This window comes from Monodon monoceros, unplaced genomic scaffold, assembly GCF_005190385.1.
Source record: "Monodon monoceros isolate NGI ecotype Baffin Bay Population unplaced genomic scaffold, NGI_Narwhal_1 Super_Scaffold_21, whole genome shotgun sequence".
In the NCBI taxonomy this organism is placed as follows: Eukaryota; Metazoa; Chordata; class Mammalia; order Artiodactyla; family Monodontidae; genus Monodon; species Monodon monoceros.
The window spans coordinates 172,457,848-172,481,896 of NW_021703778.1; the positions used below are offsets into that span (position 1 = coordinate 172,457,848).

The 24,049-nt window shown below is 45.5% G+C and overlaps 1 protein-coding gene across 2 annotated transcripts in view; it reads left to right on the forward strand.

The window, feature by feature from the left end:
- The window catches only part of LOC114904487 (apoptogenic protein 1, mitochondrial), a 35,025-nt gene that overhangs the window by 7,061 nt on the left and 3,915 nt on the right, over nucleotides 1–24,049 (forward strand). Inside the window, exons 2-4 of one of the 2 annotated variants that reach the window (XM_029238503.1) lie at nucleotides 15,811–16,008; nucleotides 16,727–16,790; nucleotides 21,059–21,806. In XM_029238503.1, coding sequence (XP_029094336.1) covers nucleotides 15,811–16,008; nucleotides 16,727–16,790; nucleotides 21,059–21,339 — 543 coding nt within the window. In that variant the 3' untranslated portion in view covers nucleotides 21,340–21,806. Of the gene's footprint in view, nucleotides 1–15,810; nucleotides 16,009–16,726; nucleotides 16,791–21,058; nucleotides 21,807–24,049 lie in introns of those variants that run through there. The other variant, XM_029238504.1, reaches the window with a different exon arrangement.

Sequence of the window (24,049 nt, forward strand, 5' to 3'; positions counted from 1 at the left end):
TGCGTGGGTTTATCTCTGGGCTTTCTATCTTATTCCATTGATCTATGTTTCTGTTTTTGTGCCAGTACCATATTGTCTTGATTACTGTAGCTTTGTAGTATAGTCTGAAGTCAGGGAGTCTGATTCCTCCAGCTCCGTTTTTTTCCCTCAAGACTGCTTTGGCTATTCGGGGTCTTTTGTGTCTCTCTACAAATTTTAAGATTTTTTTGTTCTAGTTCTGTAAAAAATGCCACTGGTAATTTGATAGGGATTGCATTGAATTTGTAGATTGCTTTGGGTAGTATAGTCATTTTCACAATATTGATTCTTCCAATCCAAGAATGTCGTATATCTCTCCATCTCTTTGTGTCATCTTTGATTTCTTTCATCAGTGTCTTATAGTTTTCTGAGTACAGGTCTTTTACCTCCTTAGGTAGGTTTATTCCTAGGTATTTTATTCTTTTTGTTGCAATGGTGAATGGGATTATTTCCTTAATTTCTCTTTCTGATCTTTCATTGTTAGTGTATAGGAATGCAAGAGATTTCTGTGCATTAATTTTGTATCCTGCAACTTTACCAAATTCACTGATTAGCTCTAGTAGTTTTCTGGTGGCATCTTTAGGATTCTCTATGTATAGTACCGTGTCATCTGCAAACAGTGACAGTTGTACTTCTTCTTTTCCAATTTGTATTCCTTTTATTTCTTTTTCTTCTCTGATTGCCGTGGCTAGGACTTCCAAAACTATGTTGAATAAGAGTGGCGAGAGTGGACATCCTTGTCTTGTTCCTGATCTTAGAGGAAATGCTTTCAGTTTTTCACCATTGAGAGTGATGTTTGCTGTGGGTTTGTCATATATGGCCTTTATTATGTTGAGGTAGGTTCCCTCTATGCCCAGTTTCTGGGGAGTTTTTATCATAAATAGGTGTTGAATTTTGTCAAAAGCTTTTTCCGCATCTATTGAGATGATCATATGTTTTTGTTCTTCAATTTGTGAATATGGTGTATCACATTGATTGATTTGCATATAGTGAAGAATCCTTGCATCCCTGGGATAAATCCTACTTGATCATGGTGTATGGTCCTTTTAATGTGTTGTTGGATTCTGTTTGCTAGTATTTTGTTGAGGATTTTTGCATCTGTATTCATCAGTGATATTGGTCTGTAATTTTCTTTTTTTTGTAGTATCTTTGTCTGGTTTTGGTATCAGGGTGATGGTGGCCTCACAGAATGAGTTTGGGAATGTTCCTTCCTCTGCAATTTTTTGGAAGAGTTTGAGAAGGATGGGTGTTAGCTCTTCTCTAAATGTTTGATAGAATTCACCTGTGAAGCCATCTGGTCCTGGATTTTTGTTTGTTGGAAGATTTTTTTTTTTTTTTTTTTTTTGGGGTATGCGGGCCTCTCACTGCTGTGGCCTCTCCCGTTGCGGAGCACAGGCTCTGGACGCGCAGGCCCAGCGGCCATGGCTCACAGGCCCAGCCGCTCCGCGGCACGCGGGATCCTCTCAGACCGGGGCACGAACCTGTGTCCCCTGCACCGGCAGGCGGACTCTCAACCACTGCGCCGCCAGGGAAACCCTGTTGGAAGAGTTTTAATCACAGTTTCAATTTCATTACTTGTGATTGATCAGTTTATATTTTCTAATTCTTCCTGGTTTAGTCTTGGAAGATTATATCTTTCTAAGAATTTGTCCATTTCTTCCAGGTTGTCCATTTTATTGGCATAGAGTTGCTTGTAGTAGTCTCTTATGATGCTTTGTATTTCTGCGGTGTCCATTGTAACTTCTCCTTTTTTTTTTTTGGCTATGTTGGGTCTTTGTTGCTGCGCATGGACTTTCTCTAGTTGTGAGTGGGGGCTACTCTTCATTGCGGTGCGCAGGCTTCTCATTGTGGTGTCTCCTCTTGTTGCGGAGCACGGGCTCTAGGCGTGCAGGCTTCAGTAGTTGTGGCTCGCGAGCTCAGTAGTTGTGACTCACAGGCTCAGTAATTGTGGCTCATGGGCTGTAGAATGCAGGCTCAGTAGTTGTGGCACACGGGCTTAGTTGCTCCGCAGCATCTGGGATCTTCCCGGAGCAGGACTCGAACCCGTGTCCCCTGCATTGGCAGGCAGATTCTTAACCACTGTGCCACCAGGGAAGCCCTAACTTCTCCTTTTTCATTTCTAATTTTATTGATTTGAGTCCTCTCCCTCTTTTTCTTGATGAGTCTGGCTAAAGATTTATCAATTTTGTTTATCTTCTCAAAGAACCAGCTTTTAGTTTTATTGAACTTTGCTATTGTTTTCTTTGTTTCTATCTCATTTATTTCTGCTCTGATCTTTATGATTTCTTTCCTTCTACTAACTTTGGGTTTTGTTTGTTCTTCTTTCTCTAGTTCCTTTAGGTGTAAGTTTAGATTGTTTATTTGAGATTTTTCTTTTTTTTTGAGGTTGGCTTGTATTGCTATAAACTTCCCTGTTAAAACTGCTTTTGCTGCATCCCATAGGTTTTAGATCGTTGTGTTTTTGTTGTAATTTGTCTGTAGGTATTTTTTTATTTTCTCTTTGATTTCTTCAGTGATCTGTTAGTTATTTAGTAACGTATTGTTTAGCCTCCATGTGTTTGTGTTTTTTACCTTTTTTTCCCTGTAATTGATTTCTAATCTCATAGCATTGTGGTCGGAAAAGGTGCTTGATATGATTTCACTGTTCTTAAATTTACCGAGGCCTGATTTGTGACCCAAGATGTGATCTATCCTGGAGAATGTTCCGTGCGCACTTGAGAAGAAAGTGTAATCTGCTGTTTTTGGATGGAATGTCCTATAAATATCAATTAAATCTCTCTGGTCTATTGTGTCATTTAAAGCTCGTGTTTCTTATTAATTTTCCGTTTGGATGATCTGTCCATTGGTGTAAGTGAGGTGTTAAAGTCCCCCACTATTATTGTGTTACTGTCGATTTCCTCTTTTGTAGCTGTTAGCAGTTGCCTTATGCATTGAGGTGCTCCTATATTGGGTGCATATATATTTATAATTGTTATATCTTCTTGGATTGATCCCTTGATTATTATGTAGTGTCCTTCCTTGTCTCTTGTAACATTCTTTAGTTTAAAGTCTATTTTATCTGATATGAGTATGGCTAGTCCAGCTTTCTTTTGATTTCCATTTGCATGGAATATCTTTTTCCATCCCCTCACTTTCAGTCTGTATGTGTCCGTAGGTCTGAAGTGGGTGTCTTGTAGGCAGCATATATATGGGTCTTGTTTTTGTATCCATTCAGTGAGCCTGTGTCTTTTGGTTGGAGCATTTAATCCATTCACGTTTAAGGTAATTATCGATATGTATATTACTGTTATCATTTTCGTAATTGTTATGGGTTTGTTTTTGTAGGTCCTTTTCTTCTCTTGTGTTTCCCACTTAGAGAAGTTCCTTTAGCATTTGTTGTAGAGCTGGTTTGGTGGTGCTGAATTCTCTTAGCTTTTGCTTGTCTGTAAAGCTTTTGATTTCTCCATCAAACGTGAATGAGATCCTTGCCGGGTAGAGTAATCTTGGTTGTAGGTTCCTCCCTTTCATTACTTTAAGTATATCATGCCACTCCCTTCTGGCTTGTAGAGTTTCTGCTGAGAAATCAGCTGTTAACCTTATGGGAGTTCCCTTGTATGTTATTTGCCGTTTTTCCCTTGTTGCTTTCAATAATTTTTCTTTGTCTTTAATTTTTGTCAGCTTGATTACTATGTGTGTCGGCATGTTTCTCCTTGGGTTTATCCTGCCTGGGACTCTCTGCGCTTCCTAGACTTGGCTGGCTATTTCCTTTCCCATGTTAGGGAAATTTTCGACTATAATCTCTTCAAATATTTTCTCGGGTTCTTTCTCTCTCTCTTCTCCTTCTGGGACCCCTATAATCTGAATGTTGTTGTGTTTAATGTTGTCCCAGAGGTCTCTTAGGCTGTCTTCATGTCTTTTCATTCTTTTTTCTTTATTCTGTTCCACAGCAGTGAGTTCCACCATTCTGTCTTCCCGGTCACTTATCTGTTCTTCTGCCTCAGTTATTCTGCTATTGATTCCTTCTAGTGTATTTTTCATTTCAGTTATTGTATTGTCTATCTCTGTCCGTTTGTTAATTCTTCTAGGTGTTTGTTCTTTAATTCTTCTAGGTCTTTGTTAAACATTTCTTGCATCTTTTCGGTCTTTGCCTCCATTCTTTTTCTGAGATCCTGGATCATCTTCACTATCATTATTCTGAATTCTTTTTGGAAGGTTGCCTATCTCCACTTCGTTTAGTTGTTTTTTCTGGGGTTTTATCTTGTTCCTTCATCTGGTACAAAGTCCTCTGCCTTTTCATTTTGTCTGTCTTTCTGTGAGTGTGGTTTTTCTTCCACAGACTGCAGGATTGTAGTTCTTCTTGCTTCTGCTGTCTGCCCTCTGGTGGATGAGGCTCTCTAAGAAGCTTGAGCAAGTTTCCTCATGGGAGGGACTGGTGGCGGGTAGAGCTGGCTGTTGCTCTGGTGGGCGGAGCTCAGTAACACTTTAAACCGCTTGTCTGCTGATAGGGCTGGGTTCCCTCCCTATTGGTTGTTTGGCCTGAGGCGACCCAGCACTGGAGCCTACCTGGGCTCTTTGGTGGGGCTAATGGAGGATTCTGGGAGGGCTCATGCCAATGAGTACTTCCCAGAACTGCTGCTGCCAGTGTCCTTGTCCCCACGGTGAGCCACAGCCACCCCCTGCCTCTGCAGGAGACCCTCCAACACTAGCAGGTAGGTCTGGTTCAGTCTCCTATGGGGTCGCTGCTCCTTCCCCTGGGTCCCGATGCGCGCACTACTTCGTGTGTGCCCTCCAGGAGTGGAGTCTCTGTTTCCCCCAGTCCTGTCGAAGTCCTGCAGTCAAATCCCGATAGCCTTCAAAGTCTGATTCTCTAGGAATTCCTCCTCCCGTTGCTGGACCCCCAGGTTGGGAAGCCTGCCGTGGGGCTCAGAACCTTCACTCCAGTGTGTGGACTCCTGTGGTATAAGTGTTCTGCAGTTCGTGAGTCACCCACCCAGCGCTTATGGGATTTGATTCTGTTGTGATTGTGCCCCTCCTACCGTCTCATTGTGGCTTCTCCTTTGTCTTTGGATGTGGGGTATCTTTTTTGGTGAGTTCCAGTGTCTTCCTGTCGATGATTGTTCAGCAGTTAGTTGTGATTCCGGTCCCCTTCCTTTTTTTGAAGCAGTTTATCTGGGGCTGCTGAGGGGAGTCTGTCCTTTGGAGTTTCTCAGAGTCTGGATTTTGCTGATTGCGTTCCCATGGTGTAATTTAACGTGGTCCTCTGACCTGTGTGTTTCCTGTAAACAGACAGCTGCACTCTACAGCCTTGACCTCATGTGGATTTGACTTCTTTATTTCTGAGAAGACTGCTTCATTTGGTTATTGATTTTCGGATGTTAAACCAACCTTGCACTCCAGTATAAACCCAGCTTGGTCCTGATGCAATGGCCCTTTTGTGTACTGCTGAATTTAGTGTGCTGCTTTGTCTAGCATCCGTCTAGAATGACAGGCTGGGGGCTCCACCCCTCCAGAAGGGAAAGGCTTTCAGTTCCCATCCCAGGAGGGTTAGGACTCTAGACCAGGAAACACGCCGAGAATGCTGAATCTGGCCAACATTTGTTCCCTTCATTGTTGCCCGTTGGTTTCCTCAGTGTCTGGCAGTGAAACTTTAACTCAGAGAGGAGCTTTGTGTTGTGTACAGGCACTTCTGGGAAGGAAGGCACTGGATAAAAAGGTCTCCCACTCCAAATCCCGGCTTCTAGAAGGACAGGCCCCAGGGTGGGAGTGTGCTGGCAGAGCTCTGGAGCCTGCTGCAAGGCAGAAGGGATGGAGAGCCAGGCTGGGCCTGCAGAGCTGAACAAGGAGAGGCCTGGTGTGGGGCTGCCCAGCCTGGCAGTTTACAGTTACAGAGAAAAAACTGGAAGGTTCATCACCACCCCACCCCCCAGTAATGAAAACTCAGTGTGACCAGTAAGAATATGTGTGGTCCTCCGCGGAACTGTCAGGTCTAGCACGCCTTCCCATGCACATCCCTGCCACTCCAGGCCTCAGGAAGCTGTGCACTGTATGCTTTTGCTGTAAGAACGATAAATTATGGTAATTATTCAAACCTCAAAGGGGTTCTTTCTTTTCCTCCCCCAAGCCCCTTCTTCTCCCTTTTAAATGGCAGTTCTTGGGTGAACAAAGACAGAATATGTGTTTATAGGGGAGAGTGGAAGGACTACTCCGCCGTAACTGAAGACGCAGCCTCTCAAATAACAGTGGGGAACTGAGGAGATTGAAGGAGTTGGTTCACAGAGTTCACATATGAACTGTACAGTGGTTTTAAGCAATAACTAAAAGATGCATATGGGGAAGTAACTGAATACCCCGGCTCCTTTGAGCTTGCCTTGTTACGCATGGGCAGCTGGGGTGGCTTCTGTAGCATTTCTTGATAGGGAACCTGTAAGAATAGATGGGGTACAGTTCTGGGAGATAGTAAGGCAGGTAAACAGGTGCAGTTAGGGTGGAACCTGCCCCTTTGTCTCCTTGCTGCTGGCAGAGCTGACGTCTCCAAGGGGTGTTGTGCAGCCTCCCCAGCTTGGAGGAGGGGAAGGAACCCCATCTTGCAACAGAAGCTCACAGCAGGGGACCCAGGCTGGCTCCGTTTCTGTCTCCACTCACTGGATCCCTTTGTGTGAATCACCTTCAGTTTCTGAGAATATCTGAATACAACAGATGCAAAGGCTGTGTGGGAAAAGTCCAGAAATACTTGCAGAAAAGTAGGGTTTTTTTCTTAAAAGCTTTTTTAAAAGAAAAGGAAAATGTGGTAACCATATATTATTCTTAGAATGATGGATAAAACATTAAAGATCTATGTGTTACGGTCCTGCCTTTTTTTTTTTTTTTTTTTCGGTACGCGGGCCTCTCACTGTTGTGGCCTCTCCCGTTGCGGAGCACAGGCTCCGGACGCGCAGGCTCAGCGGCCATGGCTCACGGGCCCAGCGGCTCCGCGGCATGTGGGATCCTCCCGGACCGGGGCACGAACCCGTGTCCTCTGCATCGGCAGCCGGACTCTCAGCCACTGCGCCACCAGGGAAGCCCCTGCCTTTACTTTCTAAAAAGGATTTTTAAGTCAGTCAAGTATCAAGTCAGTATATTTCAACCCTGCTGGCGAGGAGCATAGTTTCAGGTCTTAGGTAGCAGATCAGGACGCCTTTCTGCTAGTGGGGCCCTATCACTTTCATACACGAAGGATGAGTTCAGTCCCTTCTTGGGGACTTGCTGGCCCTTCATTTAGAACTTTCCACTCTGGCTGTGCCTCTTGCGGCTCAACTTTGCTTCCCAGTGACAACAAGAGAGACACTCTTTAGAAGAACTAGACAAAAGTAAAAATGGTCAAAGATAAAGATGTTTGAGTCTGCAGGAAGAAATGAAACAGCCATGCTGAGCTAGTCAGTAGGGTGTAGTAGACCGGTGTGGAGTGTGAGCTGGCCACGCAGAGGTGACAGCTACGCCTAGGCTTCTCCCCGTCTCCCTCTGTCCCTCTCCAGCAGCCGGTCAGCCTGGCTTTCCACTTCCCCTGCAGCTCTGACGTGTCCACCTGCAACAGTGCCTCCCTGTTCTTCCACCACGTGTAAGTCATACTCCAGAACACTCAGCCACTCAATGTGCTTCTGCTTCTCTGATTATACAGCCTTTGAGAGTTTACAGGAAAACCTAGAAACTCGTCAAGAACTAGCAGTTACATAAGGAACACTTGGCGGTGATGGCTTCTGGCTCCCTCAGAACTTCTCAACGTTCTGGTGCTAGTTATCAGTGATTGCCATATCGAGTTAAACTTTGCTAGGGACTTCCCTGGTGGTCCAGTGGTCGAGAATCCACCTGCCAATTCAGGGGGCGCGTGTTCGATCCGTGGTTGGGGAACTAAGATCCTGCATGCCACGGGGCAACTAAGCCCTCCTGCCACAGTTACTGAGCCCACGCGCTCTGGAGCCCGTGCGCCACAACGAAAGATACCACATGCTGCAGCTAAGACCCGACACAGCCCAAAATAAATAAAATAAATAAACAAATATTAAAAAAAAAACTTTGCTAGATGTTTCTCCACCAAATCGTTCATGTAAATCAAGCTTTTTGAAGATGAAGGGATTTCTCTGCATAATCATAGAGAAAGTGAACAGGAAAGATTTTTAACAACTGGGAAGAACATTCCTCCAACAAGTGCTTGTTACAACCAGAGAGATACAGTTTCTGCCCCCATGGGCTTGCAGTCTAATGGGGGAAACATGTGTTTCCTCACGTCACCAGGAGGCTCAGGATGCCCTGGAGATGCGCCATGGAGCCTGAAGCCAGTGAAGGAGACGAGATGAGAGAGGGATTCAGGGAGGACATAAGTAGAGTTCCCGAGGACGGTCAGAAATCAGCTGTCCTGTTATTAAAGGAAGTTCCGGTGGGTGGACGGGGAAGCAGAGATGGGGCAGGCCTGGCCTGCTAGACCACAGTGAGGATTTTAGACTTTATCCTGAGGGTAATGAGTAGTCACTGACGGTTTTTAAGGGAAGAAGTAGCACGGTTAGGTTGAATGATTTGGAGCGATCGCTCTGGCTGCAGTCTGGAGAATCGGTGGGTGTAGGGCGGGCCTCTGGAGGCAGTTAGAGCTGCACGCACTAGCTGACTGCAGAACTGAAGTGGAGCCTTCAGCCTGCCGAGGAGGCCCGAGGCCTGGGGCAGCCGGCACAGGAGGTAGTCGGAGCCGCTGCAGGTGCAGCTGTTTGAACCCTTCAAGGGCCTGGTGGGAGGGTGCCAGAGTTAAGTACTGCTTGGGCCTGGAAATCTGTAAGCTTATTCCCTGGGCCACAGAGAAGAAGGCTTCTCAAAAGATAGTACTTGACTCCCTTTAACTTTCATCAGCTGTAGGCTCTTGCATCTTCTGCAGCTGTGAGAAAAATTCATCTTAATAAAAATGTTCGCATCAGTCATGAAATAAGCTAGCATGAAGCACGGAGCAGGTTTCAGTTCTAGCAGCTTCGTTCTCCAGGAGTCTGAAGGTAATAAAAGAAAAAGTAAAGTAAAGTATTGGAAGCAGCAGAGCCTGCTAATACTCATTGCTCAGAAATGAGGCTAATTAGAATTCTTATGGCAAAAACTGCACACAGAGAATTTTAGAAAATATTTTTTAAAATTTCTTTTCCTTACTAGTTTTCTAATACACACACGCTTATATTTGCTTGTTTCTAGACGACAATACCTACAGGAAACAAACTTTTTTTATTATGTTGATAATTTTGGACGTTCTATTAAGTTTCTTCTATATCCTCATAAATATCTTTAGGAAAATTAAAAACATTTTTAGGCATTTAAACTAATGGTGTAAATTTTAGCTCTCTAAAGAGTACAGAAGGGACTTCCCTGGTGGTCCAGTGGCTAAGGCAATGCGCTCCCAATGCAGGGAGCCCGGGTTCGATCCCTGGTCAGCTAACTAGATCTCTCACACTGCAACTAAGAGCCAGCACAGCCAAATAAATATTTTTTAAAATAAAAATAAATAGTACTAAAGGGTAACAAAATAAGCCACCCCGAAATAGGCCACTTTGGCATAAAGATTATTTTGAGCTAAAAGCACTTGAAAGACAGCAGGTGCAAGAAGGGCACTGTGACCGCCCCCTTTTCTTCCTTTAGGCAGGAGATAAACCTCCCGCGTGAAAGCTGCCTTTCGTAAATCAGGAACAAAATGTGTTCTTATCACCAGAGAGCGAAAGAGGTCTGTGCAAACGGGTCTTGGTAAAATAACTCTTACCTTCCTTTAGTCTCCCCATAGATTTTAGCCCCTCTTCCACAGTGGCTACTTTTTGTTCAGCCTGGTATATAGGCAGTTGGGCCTATCTGCTTTTTGGGGTCTTCATTTTCCTATGGGTGCTCCCATGTGTACATTAAAAAATCTATATGGTTTTCTTTTGTTAATCTGTTTTATGTTAGTTTGACTCTCAGGCCCGTTTAGAGACTCTCAGAGAGGAGAGGAAGAGTTTGCCTCCCTTACTAAAAGTTGGATTATAACTATCTCTGCTTCTGAGGTTATTTGCATCTATTTCTACCATACCTATATGTCAGAAATAACATATAATGGTATTTCTGCACATCTTTTCCCAACTCCTTGTTCAGTAACATCACGTTGCTAGCTTGAAGTTGTCCATGGTGGAAGTCATTGCACTATGGAAATTGGCAAATTTTCCAAATCAGGGCTTGACTTACTGTTTTGTTGATTGTCCAGACTTAGGAAAGTGAAGGATGAAATGTTAGTACACTTGACCTTTGAACAATGCGTCTTTGAACTTCGCAGATCCACTTACGCTCAGATTTTTTTCTGTAGTACTATATACTCTCAGGTTGGTTCAGTCTGCAGATGTGGCACCTCTGATATGGAGGGCCGACTGTAAAGTTGTATGCAGATTTTTGACTGTATGGAGGGTCGGCACCCCGACCCCTAAGTTGTTTGAGGGTCAACTGTAATGTGGATTAAATTAAGTATATCTTGGGACTTCCTGGTGGTCAAGTGGTTGAGACTCCATGCTCACAATGCAGGGGCCTGGGTTCGCTCCCTGGTCAGGGAACTAGATCCCGTGTGCCACAACTAAGACCCGGCACAGCCAAATAAATAAATAAATGGTAAAAAAAAAAAAAAAAAAAAGTAGTGTATCTTGTCGGTTGACATCATATTGTGAATAAACCAAATTGAGAAAATATTCTTCCAGTATTTGAAAGCTGTTATCCATTTCATCAAAGAAATCATTTGTGGACTTCCCTGGTGGCGGAGTGGTTAAGAGTCCGCCTGCCAATGCAGGAGACATGGGTTCAAGCCCTGGTCCGGGAAGATCCCACATGCTGCGGAGCAACTGAGCCTGTGTACCACAACTAGTGAGCGTGCACTCTAGAGCCCATACGCCTAGAGCCCGTGCTCCTCAACAAGAGAAGCCACCACAATGAGAAGCCCGTGCACCGCAACAAAGAGTAGTCCCCGCTTGCCACAACTAGAGAAAGCCAGCGTGCAGCAGCGGAGACCCAACGCAGCCAAAAATAAATAAATAAATAACAAAAGAAAATCATTTGTGTCCTTGACAAATAGGTGAGGTCAGTAGGTCTTGTTCACCCTTAATTAATTAATTACAAAAAAAAATCATTTGTGTCCTTGACAAATAGATGAGGTCAGTAGGTCTTGTTCACCCTACTTCTTTTTTTTTTTTTAATTAATTAATTTATTTTTGGCTGCGTTGGGTCTTCGTTGCTGCACGCGGGCTTTCTCTAGTTGCAGCGAGCGGGGGCTACTCTTTGTTGCGGTGTGCGGGCTTCTCATTGCGGTGGCTTCTCTTGTTGAGGACTACGGGCTCTAGGCGCGCGGGCTTCAGTAGTTGCGGCACGCCGGCTCAGTAGTTGTGGCTCACGGGCTCTAGAGCACAGGCTCAGTAGTTGTGGCAGACAGGCTTAGTTGCTCCGTGGCATGTGGGATCTTCCCTGACCAGGGCTCGAACCCGTGTCCCCTGCATTGGTAGGCGGATTCTCAACCCCTGTGCCACCAGGGAAGCCCCCACCCTACTTCTTAATATCAAATCACCTTTGTGTCCTAAGTATTATACGCTTACTAATTAGTCACCTGCAACCAGGGTTTGGCTATTAATACCAAATTTAGCAAAAATCAGTGAAGGAACTGCAATGAGATACCACTTCGTACCCACTAGGATGGCTGTCATTTTAAAAAATGGACAATAGCAGGTGTTGGTGAGGAATGTAAAATGATACAGCCACTTCGGAAAACAGTTTGGCAGTTCCTCAAAGTGTTAAACAGAGTCACCATATGACCCAGCAATGCTACTCCTGTATATGCACCCAAGAGAATTGAAAACATATGTCCACACAAAAATCTGTACACAAATGTTCATAGCAGCATTATTTATAATAGCCAAAAAGTGGAAACAACCCGAATGTTCTCAGCTGATAAATGGATAAACAAAATGTGTTTATACCCACACTATGGACTGTCACTCAGCCATAAAAAGAAGTGAAGTATTGGCAACACATACTACAGCTTGGATGAACCTGGAAAACATGTTCGGTGAAAGAAGTGGTTGAGAGTCCGCCTGCCGATGCAGGGGATACGGGTTCATGCCCCGGTCTGGGAAGATCCCACATGCCGCGGAGCGGCTGGGCCCGTGAGCCATGGCCGCTGAACCTGCGCGTCCGGAGCCTGTGCTCCACAACGGGAGAGGCCACAACAGTGAGAGGCCTGCGTACCAAAAAAAAAAAAAAAAAATGCTGTATTCTTTTACCTAATCTGTCAAGGGTCCTTAAAATTTTGAAATTTTTTTTAAAAGATACTTTTCTAGAAATGTTTTGAGAGTCTGAGGGAATCACATGTACTTTTCAACATTTCCTGCTCATTCACTTATTCTAGACGCAAAATAATTTTCTAAATAGTAAGCATTCCTTTTTTTAAAAAAAAATATTTATTTATTTTTGGCTGCGCTGGGTCTTTGTTGCGGCCCTAGGGCTCCTCTGGTTGTGGCGCTTAGTTGAGGTATGTGGGATCTTAGTTCCAGGGATTGAACCTGGGATCGAACCCAGGCCCCCTGCATTGGGAGCGTGGAGTCTTAACTACTGGACCACCAGGGAAGTCCCCAAATAGTAAGCATTCTAATGCTGAGCTGAACATGCCACAGATTTTTAATAAAATATTATAAATGCCAGTGTTGTCCTAAAGGCAGAGCTATAATGTGTTATAACTCAGAAACTCTGTGTTCTCAGGTGTAAGGAGAAGCTTTTTGCATGAGTGGATGTCCCTGCATATTTTGTAATATAACTTGACCTGCTGAACTCTGAGCGGTGATGGCAGAGCTGATGTAACCTCCTCAGGTGTTCTCTGTGGTCTGAACTATCCTCGCTAGGTGGCCACACCGAGCTTTGTAACCCACTTCCCGACCAAACCCGCTGCTATCCTTGTCATGTTTTAAATTCTTCCTATTTTTAGACTGCCTGGGAATTTAGAAGACTTAGGAAGGTCATAGCATCCAAGACAAGGAGAGGGCCGACGGGTAATGCTGCATTTAGCAGTCTCCTTCGGTTAATGCCAAGTTCTTGGGCTGCTTGGTGTAGGTTGGTGGTGCTTAGTGGCAGCCGTCAAAGCGAAAACTGACTGACTGTGTTTCCTGAAGAGTGACTTGGTTTCCTTTCTCAGTCTACACTTGGTTCTTTACTCTAATTGTCCAGGGTTGAGTCCAGGGACCAGAAGATGGTCAGACCCACACCAGGGAGAGGAACGCTGAGGATTGTACACCAAGCTGAGCTTCTGCTTGGCCTCTCCTTTCCTCCCATGGTGCTCCTGCCAAGTGAGCCATTGCAAAACACACAGCTGCACCTGGTTATCTGCATTAATTTGTGAAATGATTAGCTATTAAAGCTACGTTTTTCAAATGAAATTATAAGTAAGCTGCTTACTGATAGAAAAAGAGCTGCTTTATCTTAAACTTTGCAAACCCTGCATCTCTATTTTTAGTTCCTTGGAAGTTGCAGCTTATAATGGTGATAGTGAAGTACTGAAGTATCCTAAATGAAGGGCCTTCTAAATGCAGAAGAACTGTTAATTATGTTCAATATAGTAATTTTTTATCTTTGTAAGTTTTACCACTCTTTTAATTGACTTTATTGAGGTGTAATTTATATATAGTAAAATGAGTGCACCCATTTCGAGTTTGATGAGTTGTGACAAATGTGTAAATCTGTGCCATCACCACCCCAATAAGATCCAGAACATCACTCCAATCCCCTCCACCCCTCACTCTAGGCTACCATTGATCTGATTACTCTTTCTAGAATGTCACATAAGTGGAATCACATAGAACGTCCTCTTTGGTGCCTGGCTCTTTCGCTCTGTGTGTTGTTTTGAAACCTGTCCGTGTTCCACCTGTCAGTGGCTCACTCTTCTGTGCTGCTGAGTAGTTCTCTGGTTGTTTCTGGAGGGAGGACTGGCGGGAGGCACTCCGATGTTCCGGAGGCAGAAGTCGTGCTCAGTAGAGCTTTTGCTCTTTTAAAATCGGAGGACAGTTAATTTACAGTGTTGTGTTACCTTCGGGTGTACAGCAAAGTGATTTAGTTATACATTTTCCATTATAGGTAGAGCTTTCTTTTTTAAAAATAGGGTATAAGAGATTTCCAAACTGAATGTTATTTCCCCCCATGGATTGTGGTTACATTGATCTTTTAACAGACAAATGGATAGTCTTTTAATTACTCAGCTGATCTCTTTATTTTAATATCAGGTTTATTGAAGTCCAGTTCACATATAGTAAAATTCACTCCTGGCAGACATGTACGCCACAATTCAAGGTATCAATCACTTTCACCACCCCAGAAAATTCCTTTGTAGTCACCCCCTTCCTCTACCCCAGCACGTGTCTTTTCCAGGATGTCTTGGGAATAGAACCATCCAGTGTGCAGCCTCTTTGGTGTGGCCTCTTCAATCCGCATAGTGCCTTTGAGATTCATCTGTGTTACCTGTAGTCTCCTCTGTTGTCGAGTAGTGTCCGTCACATGTATATGCCGTGCTGTGTTTTTCTGTTCATCAGTGGAAGGGTATTTCGGCTAATTCCAGATTTTGGCAGTTATACATAAAGCCACTTTAAACAGTCATATCCAGGTTTTTGTGCGAACATGTGTACTCATGCATCTTGGATAAATAACCGGGGAAGGGGTTGCTGGGTTGTATGTTAGGTGTGTGTTTAATTTTATAATGGACTGCTGACTTTTTTCCCAAGTGGTTGTATCATTTTGCATTGCCATGAGCACTATTTAAGAACTCGATTGTTTTATGTCCTTGACAGCACTTGTTTTGGCAGATTTTTTTTTAGCCATATTAATAGGTGTGTAGTGATATCTCATTGTGGTTTTGATTTGCATTTCTCTAATGACTAATGATGTTGAGCTTTTTTTTTTTTTTTTTTTTTTTTTTTTGTGGTACACGGGCCTCTCACTGTTGTGGCCTCTCCCGTTGCGGAGCACAGGCTCCGGACGCGCAGGCTCAGCGGCCATGGCTCACGGGCCCAGCCGCTCCGCAGCATGTGGGATCTTCCCGGACCGGGACATGAACCTGCGTCCCCTGCATCGACAGACGGACCCCCAGCCACTGCGCCACCAGGGAAGCCCGATGTTGAGCATTTTTTATGTGCTTTTATTTGTCATCTATATATCTTCTTCGGAAACTTTTATTTAAATATTTTGCCCATTTTTATATTGGGTTGTGTGTTTTCTTATTATGGAGTTTTGAAAAGTCTATATATACTCTAGAAACAAGTCCTTTTACAGATTTGCATGTATTTTCTCCCAGTCTGTGGCTTGTCTTTTCATTTTCTTAATAGTGTCTTTAGGAGAACAGAAGAGTTTAACTTTGGTGTAGTCCAGTTCATCTATTTCTTATTTTGTGGATTGTGCTTTTGGTGTTGTACGTAAGAAATCTTTGCCTAATCCAAGCTTGTAGAATTTTTAGTGTTTTAGAAGTTTTATAGTTTTAGATTTTACATTTTACGTCTTTGATCCATTTTGCGTTAATTTTTGTATATGATACTTCAAAGCACAGGTTGACATTCTTTTTTCGCCTTGTGATGTTGAATTATTCCAGCACCATTGTTGAACATGTTTGGTGTGGTATTAACGTGAATGCTATTTATTATAGTTCTTTTCATTTGGATATTCCCTGGCACATAGTCTTAAAAAAGAGGAAGCTGACAAGGGTCTTTAATAAATCTGGACTGTTCATTTTATAATACTAGAGATTCGTTAAGTTGTATAGTAACGCCATGCGTTTTGTTAAAGGTCTCAAGATTCTGCCCTCCAAGAAAATCTTGCCATGATTGGATAGGACCCCCAGATAAATATTCAAACCTTCGACCTGTTCACTTCTACATCCCTGAAAATGAATCACCATTGGAACAAAAGTTAAGAGAATTAAGACAAGAAACACAAGAATGGAACCAACAGTTCTGGGCAAACCAGAATTTGACTTTTCTTAAGGTAAGTTTAGGTTTCGGGTCAGAATGAGAAATAATACAGTTGGCCACTTGGGGGTGCTAAATCTTTAGCATCTGCTTTGCCTTTCAGTTATTTGGCAGCATCTCATTGCCTCCCTGCCATACATATGTATGTGTGTATATATGCATAGAATTTTAAAATCAGTATGTAACTGTAAAGAAGAAATATTGATCATTCACAGAATCACAGATCTTGAGACGTTCAAGGAAGTAAAGAGAGTAGCAGAGCCAGAACCAGAACTGCAGGTTCCACATGTATATACGCTTGTGTGTGTGTGTATGTTTATGAAATTATGGGTGTCTGGGATGTGTTGTCATTCTTCCTGAGAATTCAGGATTCTTATTAGCATACTCATCAGTAAACTACGAGAAAGGAGTATAAATATTCTAATCCAGAAGAAAGACTTAGGCGATGCATGTTTACCCATTTGGGCAGGCTAAGTCAAATGGAGTTGCATTTATCTTATTCTGTGGATTTATAAGCAAACAGTGCCTCCCAAAGGTTATTAAACATCTCATTTTCAAATCCTATTTCAAGCATGACACTTTTAACTAAGTTCAGATGGTTTAAAACAGGCTTTGAGATGGGCCACTTCTCAGGAAATCCATATCCAGATTTCTCCAGAACACGAGAGCTGTGTCCTAGCCAAGGAAAAACGGAAAGATGAAGAAAGGGAATTCTGATAGCTGTCTTCTTTTAGGAAAAAGAAAAATTTATTGACTCAAGACTAAAAGCCAAAGGCCTGGAACTGAGAGCTGAATCAGGTGAGTTCTTTTTCTGCCAACACTGGTTTTGTTTGAGTAACTATACGAGAAGGTGTAAAGAAAGAGTATTAGGGCCTCCCTGGCCGTCCAGCGGTTAAGACCCACACTCCCACTGCATGGGGCGCAGGTTCCACCCCTGGTCAGGGAACTAGATCCCATGTGCCTCTCGGCACAGCCCCAAAAAAAGAAACGAAAAAGAAAGGATGTTGAATGAAGTAGAGAAGCTCAGGGGGCAGGCCATGGCTCCAGGGGCAGGCGCTGTGAGGCCACGTCCTCGGTGGGACGTGGCTCCAGGGGCAGGCGCTCTGAGGCCGTGTCCTCGGTGGGACGCACGTCTGTCCTCCTCCCGCTCCCTCTCCTGTCTTTGGGTGAGGTCAGCCCTCTCGTCATTTTGGGTCATTCTGATCGATGACCTCTTTCTGACCTTTGGACTTATATCCGAGGTCCCATGGCTTCAGCAGCCTCTGTCTCTTCTGCCCTGGCTTCTCTTCCCTGCTTCCTGATGGCAGTTCGTGGTCCCACTGGCCATGAGCCGGAAACTGCAGAGTCATCCTGGAAGCCCCTCCCCACCCCTTCATCCTTCATCTCTCCACCAGATTTCCCTCTTAGGTGTTTCTCAGCACCTTTGCTACTCCCTGTCCTTTTTTTTTTTTTTTTTTTTAATTATTTTTATTTATTTATTTTTGGCTGTGTTGGGTCTTTGTTGCTGTGCACAGGCTTCCTCTAGTTGTGGCTTGTGGGATTTAGAACGCAGGCTCAGTAGTTGTGGCGCATGGGCTTAGTTGCTTGGTGGCATGTGGGATCTTCCTGGCCCAGGGCTTGAACCCGTGTTCTCTGCATTGGCAGGCAGATTCTTAACCACTGCGCCACCAGGGCAGTCCCTACTCCCTGTTCTTTAAACACGGCTTTAATTCAGGCTCTTGTTAATTCTCTGCCTATTGCAGTATCTTCCTAATTGGTTCCCTGGCCCCCAATCTTTAAATCAGGGGTCATTAGACTTTCTGTAAAGGGCTAGATAGTAAATAGTTTAGTCTCTCTGGGCCATATGGGTCTCTCCTTCAACTGGTCAGCTCTGCTGTTGTTCTGTGAAAGCAGCCATAGAAAATACATAAATTAATGGGCGTGAACTTGTCCCAATAAAACGGTATTTACAAAATCAGCTGGTAGGCCAGATTTGGCCTACAGGCTGTAGTTTAGCAACTCATGCCTAAAAACCATTCTTTGCAGCGTAGCCAGTCTGTTCTACCCCAAATGCAGTTCTGACAGTTGCCACTCAGCTTAGGTTTTTAGATTTCCTGTGACGACAGAGTGACAGCCGTGCTCCTCCTTCTGGATTGGAGGCCTGCCCGGCCCCTGCCTGTTTTACTTGTTTTACCTGTTTTGTGTCTTGTTCCCCAGGCTGCGCGCTTCATGTGTCAGGGATGCAGACTGCATTCAGTTCCCTCTGCCTACCGTGCTGTCCTTTCTTTTGGATGGAGAATCTAGTGCTCAGAATAACCTTTAATCATTTTCTCTCGCTGTTGATGTTTGGCCTGAGTAAGATTTTGTTCTGTTGGTTAAACAGGTGTCTACTGTCAGAACATTCTGATGGAAAATCTGAAATCGTTGACCCCCAAAGCCAGGTCTTTGTTGGGCTAAAGCACTGTGACTCTACCTGCTCGTGGTAGCCTTGCCTGGGCTCATTAGAATAGAGGTCTGGGGAGGATGGAGTTAGCCCCATGCTGGGCCCAGTCGTGTGCTGTCTGCTGCACGGGCCCCGCTGAGGGTCTGGGAGGGCAGGAGTGAGCAGGAAAAGGTGCTATGTCCTATCAGTTTTTGTTTGTTTTTTGGTTGTTTTTTTGGGGGGGGGCAGTAAATATTTTAATTTTTGTTTTATTTTTATGGTGACAGACAATTTTCAAGTTTATTTCCTTTTTTTTTTTTTTATATACAAAGCTAAACCACAAACAGGTACAACCAAGACATTTTATCTCCCATTTACGCACTCCCATTGAATCCTCCTCCAATTGGCTGGCCGCTGAGCAGGCAAGTGTGGGGTGAGGGGAAGACTTTCTTAGGTAGCACCGTCCTTAGGCCGGGGGCCGGGGCATCGAGGCGAGGACAGGCTCTCATCCCGAAGCACAGAATGAGAGCCCTGACTTCAGGACTGTGCCCTTTGCACATATGTTCTGTTTTACTTCCCATGGTGAACCAATGAGGTAGGTACTGTTACTTTTACCATTTTGTAGATGAGGATCCTGAGGGCAAGTTGTCTGACCAAAATCACAGAGTGAGTAAGTGGAGGGGCCTAGGTCCTGACCTGGAGAGTGGGTTCCCAGGGAGGCCCACAGGCCACTGTCTTCTGTGAGTATCATGGGTTCCTACTGATGGCGTTACTGAGTGTTCAAAGATGGGCCTTAATTAGATTTCAGATTAGTTTGGTAAGAAAACAGGAAAGAGTATCTTGAGGAAAGGACTCGTGAAGGGAGGTGCCCGCTCTGTCAGCTGTTTAAACAGTTACCAGGCTGCAGTGATGGAAATGGGGGGGGGGGGCGGGGACAGGTGTGTCACCCCCGTGGGCCAGAGCACGCATGTGTAATACCTGAGTGCAGGGGTCTCACAGAACCCAGGAAAGAGGAGTTTCATTTAATAAATGATGTTGGAGAAACTAATTATTTTAGGCCCAAAAGGATAAATTTAGATTCATGCTCCCTGTAATACAAATGTATTCCAAACGGATGAAAAAGTTAATTATTAAAAATCAGTTGTTTATGGAGTAAAAAGTTAAGTACATCGCTCCTAGTTGTAGAAAGTCTAACAATAAAAGTGACCCTCCATTATCTGGAGGAGTGATGATTCCCTGAGCTTGACAGTAAGGGTAGAAAGATTCAGGAACGTGAAAACTGACAATGCCTGGATTAGTCAGGACTCCCTTTGATCTGTCCTCCTGGAAAGGAGAGTTTGCTGAGGGGACACGAAGTGGCTCAGACCCAGGACCAGGGGAGAGCCGGGCCCAGGCATGGCCTGCACTCAGACGCCGGCACTAGAGGGAACCCAGGACATCCTCCCTCCTCTCGTTTCACCTCCTCTCTACCCCACTGCTTCAGCCTTCTCTTGCTGTAAACAGGCTTTTTCCACCTCTCAGTTTATACCTCCCAGGTCCAAGGAAGTAGCCAGACTGAGGCTCTGCCCAGGCGCGGTTCTGTTGAAGGAGTGAGGCTGCTCCACAGACAGTGCCCAGCAAACCCGAGGGCCAGGCAAAGGGGTCCACGTCCAGGAAACACATTAAACGTGAACGGCAGGTGGCGGGAGACGTTTGTGGCAGAGATGAAGAGGCGTGTGGACTTTATGAAAAGCCTTAACAAATTTGTAGAAATAGCAAAACACCTGCAGAGGAATAATGTGACTACAAGAAAAAAACTCCTCAAACTAAATTTCACAGTGTGTATTAAAACAGCACCTAGGCCTTGTTTTATGCTTATTGAACTCAAGATGTTTTCCCAGCTCCTTTTCCAGAAGGATTTAGTTGCATGAAGGACGCATATGCCAAGAAGCGGGGAAATTATGACCACTGAATATCTAAGAATTCATCCTATAGGAAAACATGGGAAGACTTCACTCTGTGTTCCTTGCAGCATTGTCTTTCATTGCCAAACAGTGGAAAGTATCTAAATGTCCGGTCACTTCAGATTAGATAAGGCTGTGGTGGCCCACTGTGCACTGGATGTTCACTGGAATATTCTGCAGCAGTCTAGGAACATTATTGACTTAATTTCAAGTGCGAAAAGTAGAATGCCATGACGTCAACGCTGCCTGCCCCCAGATTAAATCTCGTGTAAGGCAGGCAGTGCTGTGGGAGGGTTCTTGCCTCTAGTTTCTTTTACTGCTGAAGTGTCTATGCAGCTGGAGTGGGGTGCCATCAGGATGGATTTACTTTAAGTCAGCTGGTATTTAAGAAGCACCCACTCGGTTTTCGGTAAATGTGTAATAGATTAGATTGTTCTGCCTATCGTCCTTAGTATTACTAAAGTTCAGTGTCACATTGCAGTGTTGACAGGCGTGGAACCTGAATTACTTAGCAAACATTTATGGTGCGTCTGCTTTACGCTGAGCGCCACCTGGGAATGTTTAGGCAGGACACCAAACTAGACCAGTAGCTGAAGGTGGCACCCCGACCTGTCCTTAGAACCCTGGGGCGCCTGCTGTTCTGCCAGCAGCGGTGACGAGTGCGCCTCTCTGTGCCAGGCCCGTCCCACCTGCCGCCCTGACCGCGACTCGGTTTGTCTCAGAGCAGCCTTATGAGGTGTGCTGTTGTGATCTGCGTCCTGGAGCCCGGAGAAGCCACAGCCCGGCCACAGGGCCGGCGAGGGACGGAAGCGCGGCCCATGGAACCGCTGCCTGCGGGGCCAGGAGGACACAGCCCACCTGCTCAGCTCCTCTCGTCAGTGTGAGAGGCAGGGGAGGCCGGCTGGAGGGTGCACACACGCCTCTCCCTGGAGGACCGGCGGAACCTGCTTGCAGCTTAGGAGACGCCGTGCTCTGGGGCCAGCATGCTGGCCCCGCTCCCTGAAGCGAGAGCTCTGTTTGTGGCGCCCTCATCGCGCTCCAGCCCTGCCTGCCCCTCTCCTCCCTCACTCTGTTCAGCCATGTCTCTGCCTCTCCACACCCTTCATTTGCTCTGCCCATGCTGCTCCCCTTCTCCGCCCTGTGGAATTTTAGCTGGCTGTCACCTTCCCTGGGAGCCTTCGGCTTCCCTCCCTGCCGCAGGCAGCTGGTTGTCCCTCTCTTTCCCCGATCGGCATCCACCCCTTGATTGATTCCAGGTATTTATTGAACACCTGCCACATCCCAGGCTAGTCCTGGGGACCAGCTGGGGACGAGACAGAGCCACGGCCTCGCCTTTGTGGAGCAGACCTCCTTGCGTGGGCCGGGAGGGTGACCAGCAGACAAGCAGCTCGGTGAACGCACTCTGCACTCCCGGGGTGTCGACCGCGGGGGAGAAAGAAGCCGGGGGGAGGGGAGGAGCGGCGTTTTCGCAGAGCGGGGGCATGGGGGAGGTTGGGAGAGGGTCTTGCAGATGGAGGTCTCGAGGGCCAGCAGGAGGCCGGGTCAGAGGAGTGAGGACACGTGGAATCGACTGCTCTTCACTCAGGCGCTGGGGGTCCAGGTGACTCGTGGGGCCCTGCTCAGGCTGGCTGGGAGGTGGCCCTTCTGTCTTCGTGGGGGACAGCCACGCTTGTACTGTGCGGTCTCGTTTGCCTTTGTGCTGTGTGCGTTCAGGGTTGGCCACTTTCCCTCCTGTTTCTGTAAAAATGTGCCCTGGGGTTGCCTTCCCAGCTCTGTCTCTGTCTCCCGAAACTCCTGGTGTGGTTGAAGTGTCAGCATCAGCTTTGCAGCCAGGAAACGCGGCCTCTGTCTGGAGTCCTGGAGAGAGGGCTAACCCGGGGGGCCAGAGCGCGGGCCCCTCTGGATGGGGGTGCTCTGCAAGTGCAGGGTGTCCTGAGGCTGGCCCCTGGCCTGCTGTACCGTCCTGAGTCACAGGGGCCCTACTGCCTGCTTGGCAGGCTGTGGTTCCTGTCCTGTGTGGCCTTTCAAGTCTCGTGAGAGTGTGGAGGGCAGGGGCAGCCCTGAGGGTGGGCGTCACGTTTGGCATCTCCTACCACAGAGGCTACCAGGTCAGTCCGTGTGTGTCGCCAGTCCCCACCAGCACCTAGTGCGTTACCGGGTTCAGTGTGCGCACTGACGCGGAGTGGCATGGTTAGGCTGCTGTCTGCCCCGGGCTGCGTTCTACTTAGGAAGCACGTCGTTTCCCTTATGCTGATATACTGGTAGCTCACAGTCTCCACTCAGAAACTTCAGAAACCATTGGCCTGTGTGTGCTGAAACACATCCCACACCTATGTGTATATCAATTGTGAAGAAAACTAGTTACACTGTAACCATTAGGGTCCAATGGTAGAGGAAGGTATTTTTCCCCCTTAAGTCTCTTTTTCTTTACTGAGATATAATTCGCGTACTGTAAAATTCACACTTTTTTTTTTTTTTTTGCAGTACGCGGGGCCTCTCACTGTTGTGGCCTCTCCCGTTGCGGAGCACAGGCTCCGGACGCGCAGGCTCAGCGGCCATGGCTCACGGGCCCAGCCGCTCCGCGGCACGTGGGATCCTTCCAGACCAGGTCACGAACCCGTGTCCCCTGCATCGGCAGGCGGACTCTCAACCACTGCACCACCAGGGAAGCCCATTATTTATCATTTTTATATCTCCTTTGGAGAAATGTTTATTCAAATCCTTTAAAATCGGGTTATTTTAAAGGATTTAATTGGGTTATTTCTTTTTATTGTTGAGTGGTAAGAGTTCTTTACATACTCTGGATATTAGACCGGTATTAGAAGGATGATTTGCAAATATTTTCTCCCATTCTATAGGTTGTCTTTTCACTTTTTCAGTAGTGCCCTTTGAAGCACAAAAAGCTTAAATTTTGATGAAATCTGGACTTCCCTCGTGGTGCAGTGGTTAAGAATCTGCCTGCCAACCCAGAGGACATGGGTTCAATCCCTGGTCCGGGAAGATCTCACATGCCACAGAGCAACTAAGCCTGTGGGCCACAACTACTGAGCCCATGTGCCACAACTACTGAAGCCTGTGCGCCTAGAGCCTGTGCTCTGCAACAAGAGAAGCCAGTGCAATGAGAAGCCCACGCACCACAACAAAGAGTAGCCCCCACTCGCCATAACTAGAGAAAGCCTGTGCGCAGCAGTGAAGACCCAACACAGCCAAAGATAAATAAATAAAATAAAATTTAAAAATAATTTTTTTTGGATGAATCCAATTTATCTATTTTTTTCTTTGTTTGCCTGTGCTTTAGGTGTCATATCTAAAATGCATTGCTTAATTCAAGGTGATGAAGATTTGCACGTGTTTTCTTCCAAGAATTGTATAGTTTTATCTCTTACATTTAGGTCTTTAGATTATTTTTGTTTATGGTGTGAGATGGGATTCAGCTTGGTTTTTTTTTACATGTAGATATCCAGTTGTCCTAAGCATCGTTTGTTGAAAAGACTATTTGTCCCCATTGAATTGTCTTGGTACCCTTGTCGAAAATCACTTGCCCATAAATGTTTGGGTTTAGCTTTGTTCTATTGATCTGTAAGCCTGTTCTTCTGCTGGTATCACACTGTCTTGATTACTGTAGCTTTGTAGTAAGTTTTGAATATAAGAAGTGTGAATCCTCCAACTATGATTTCCTTTTCCAAGGTTGCTTTGGCTACTGGGTTTCCTTG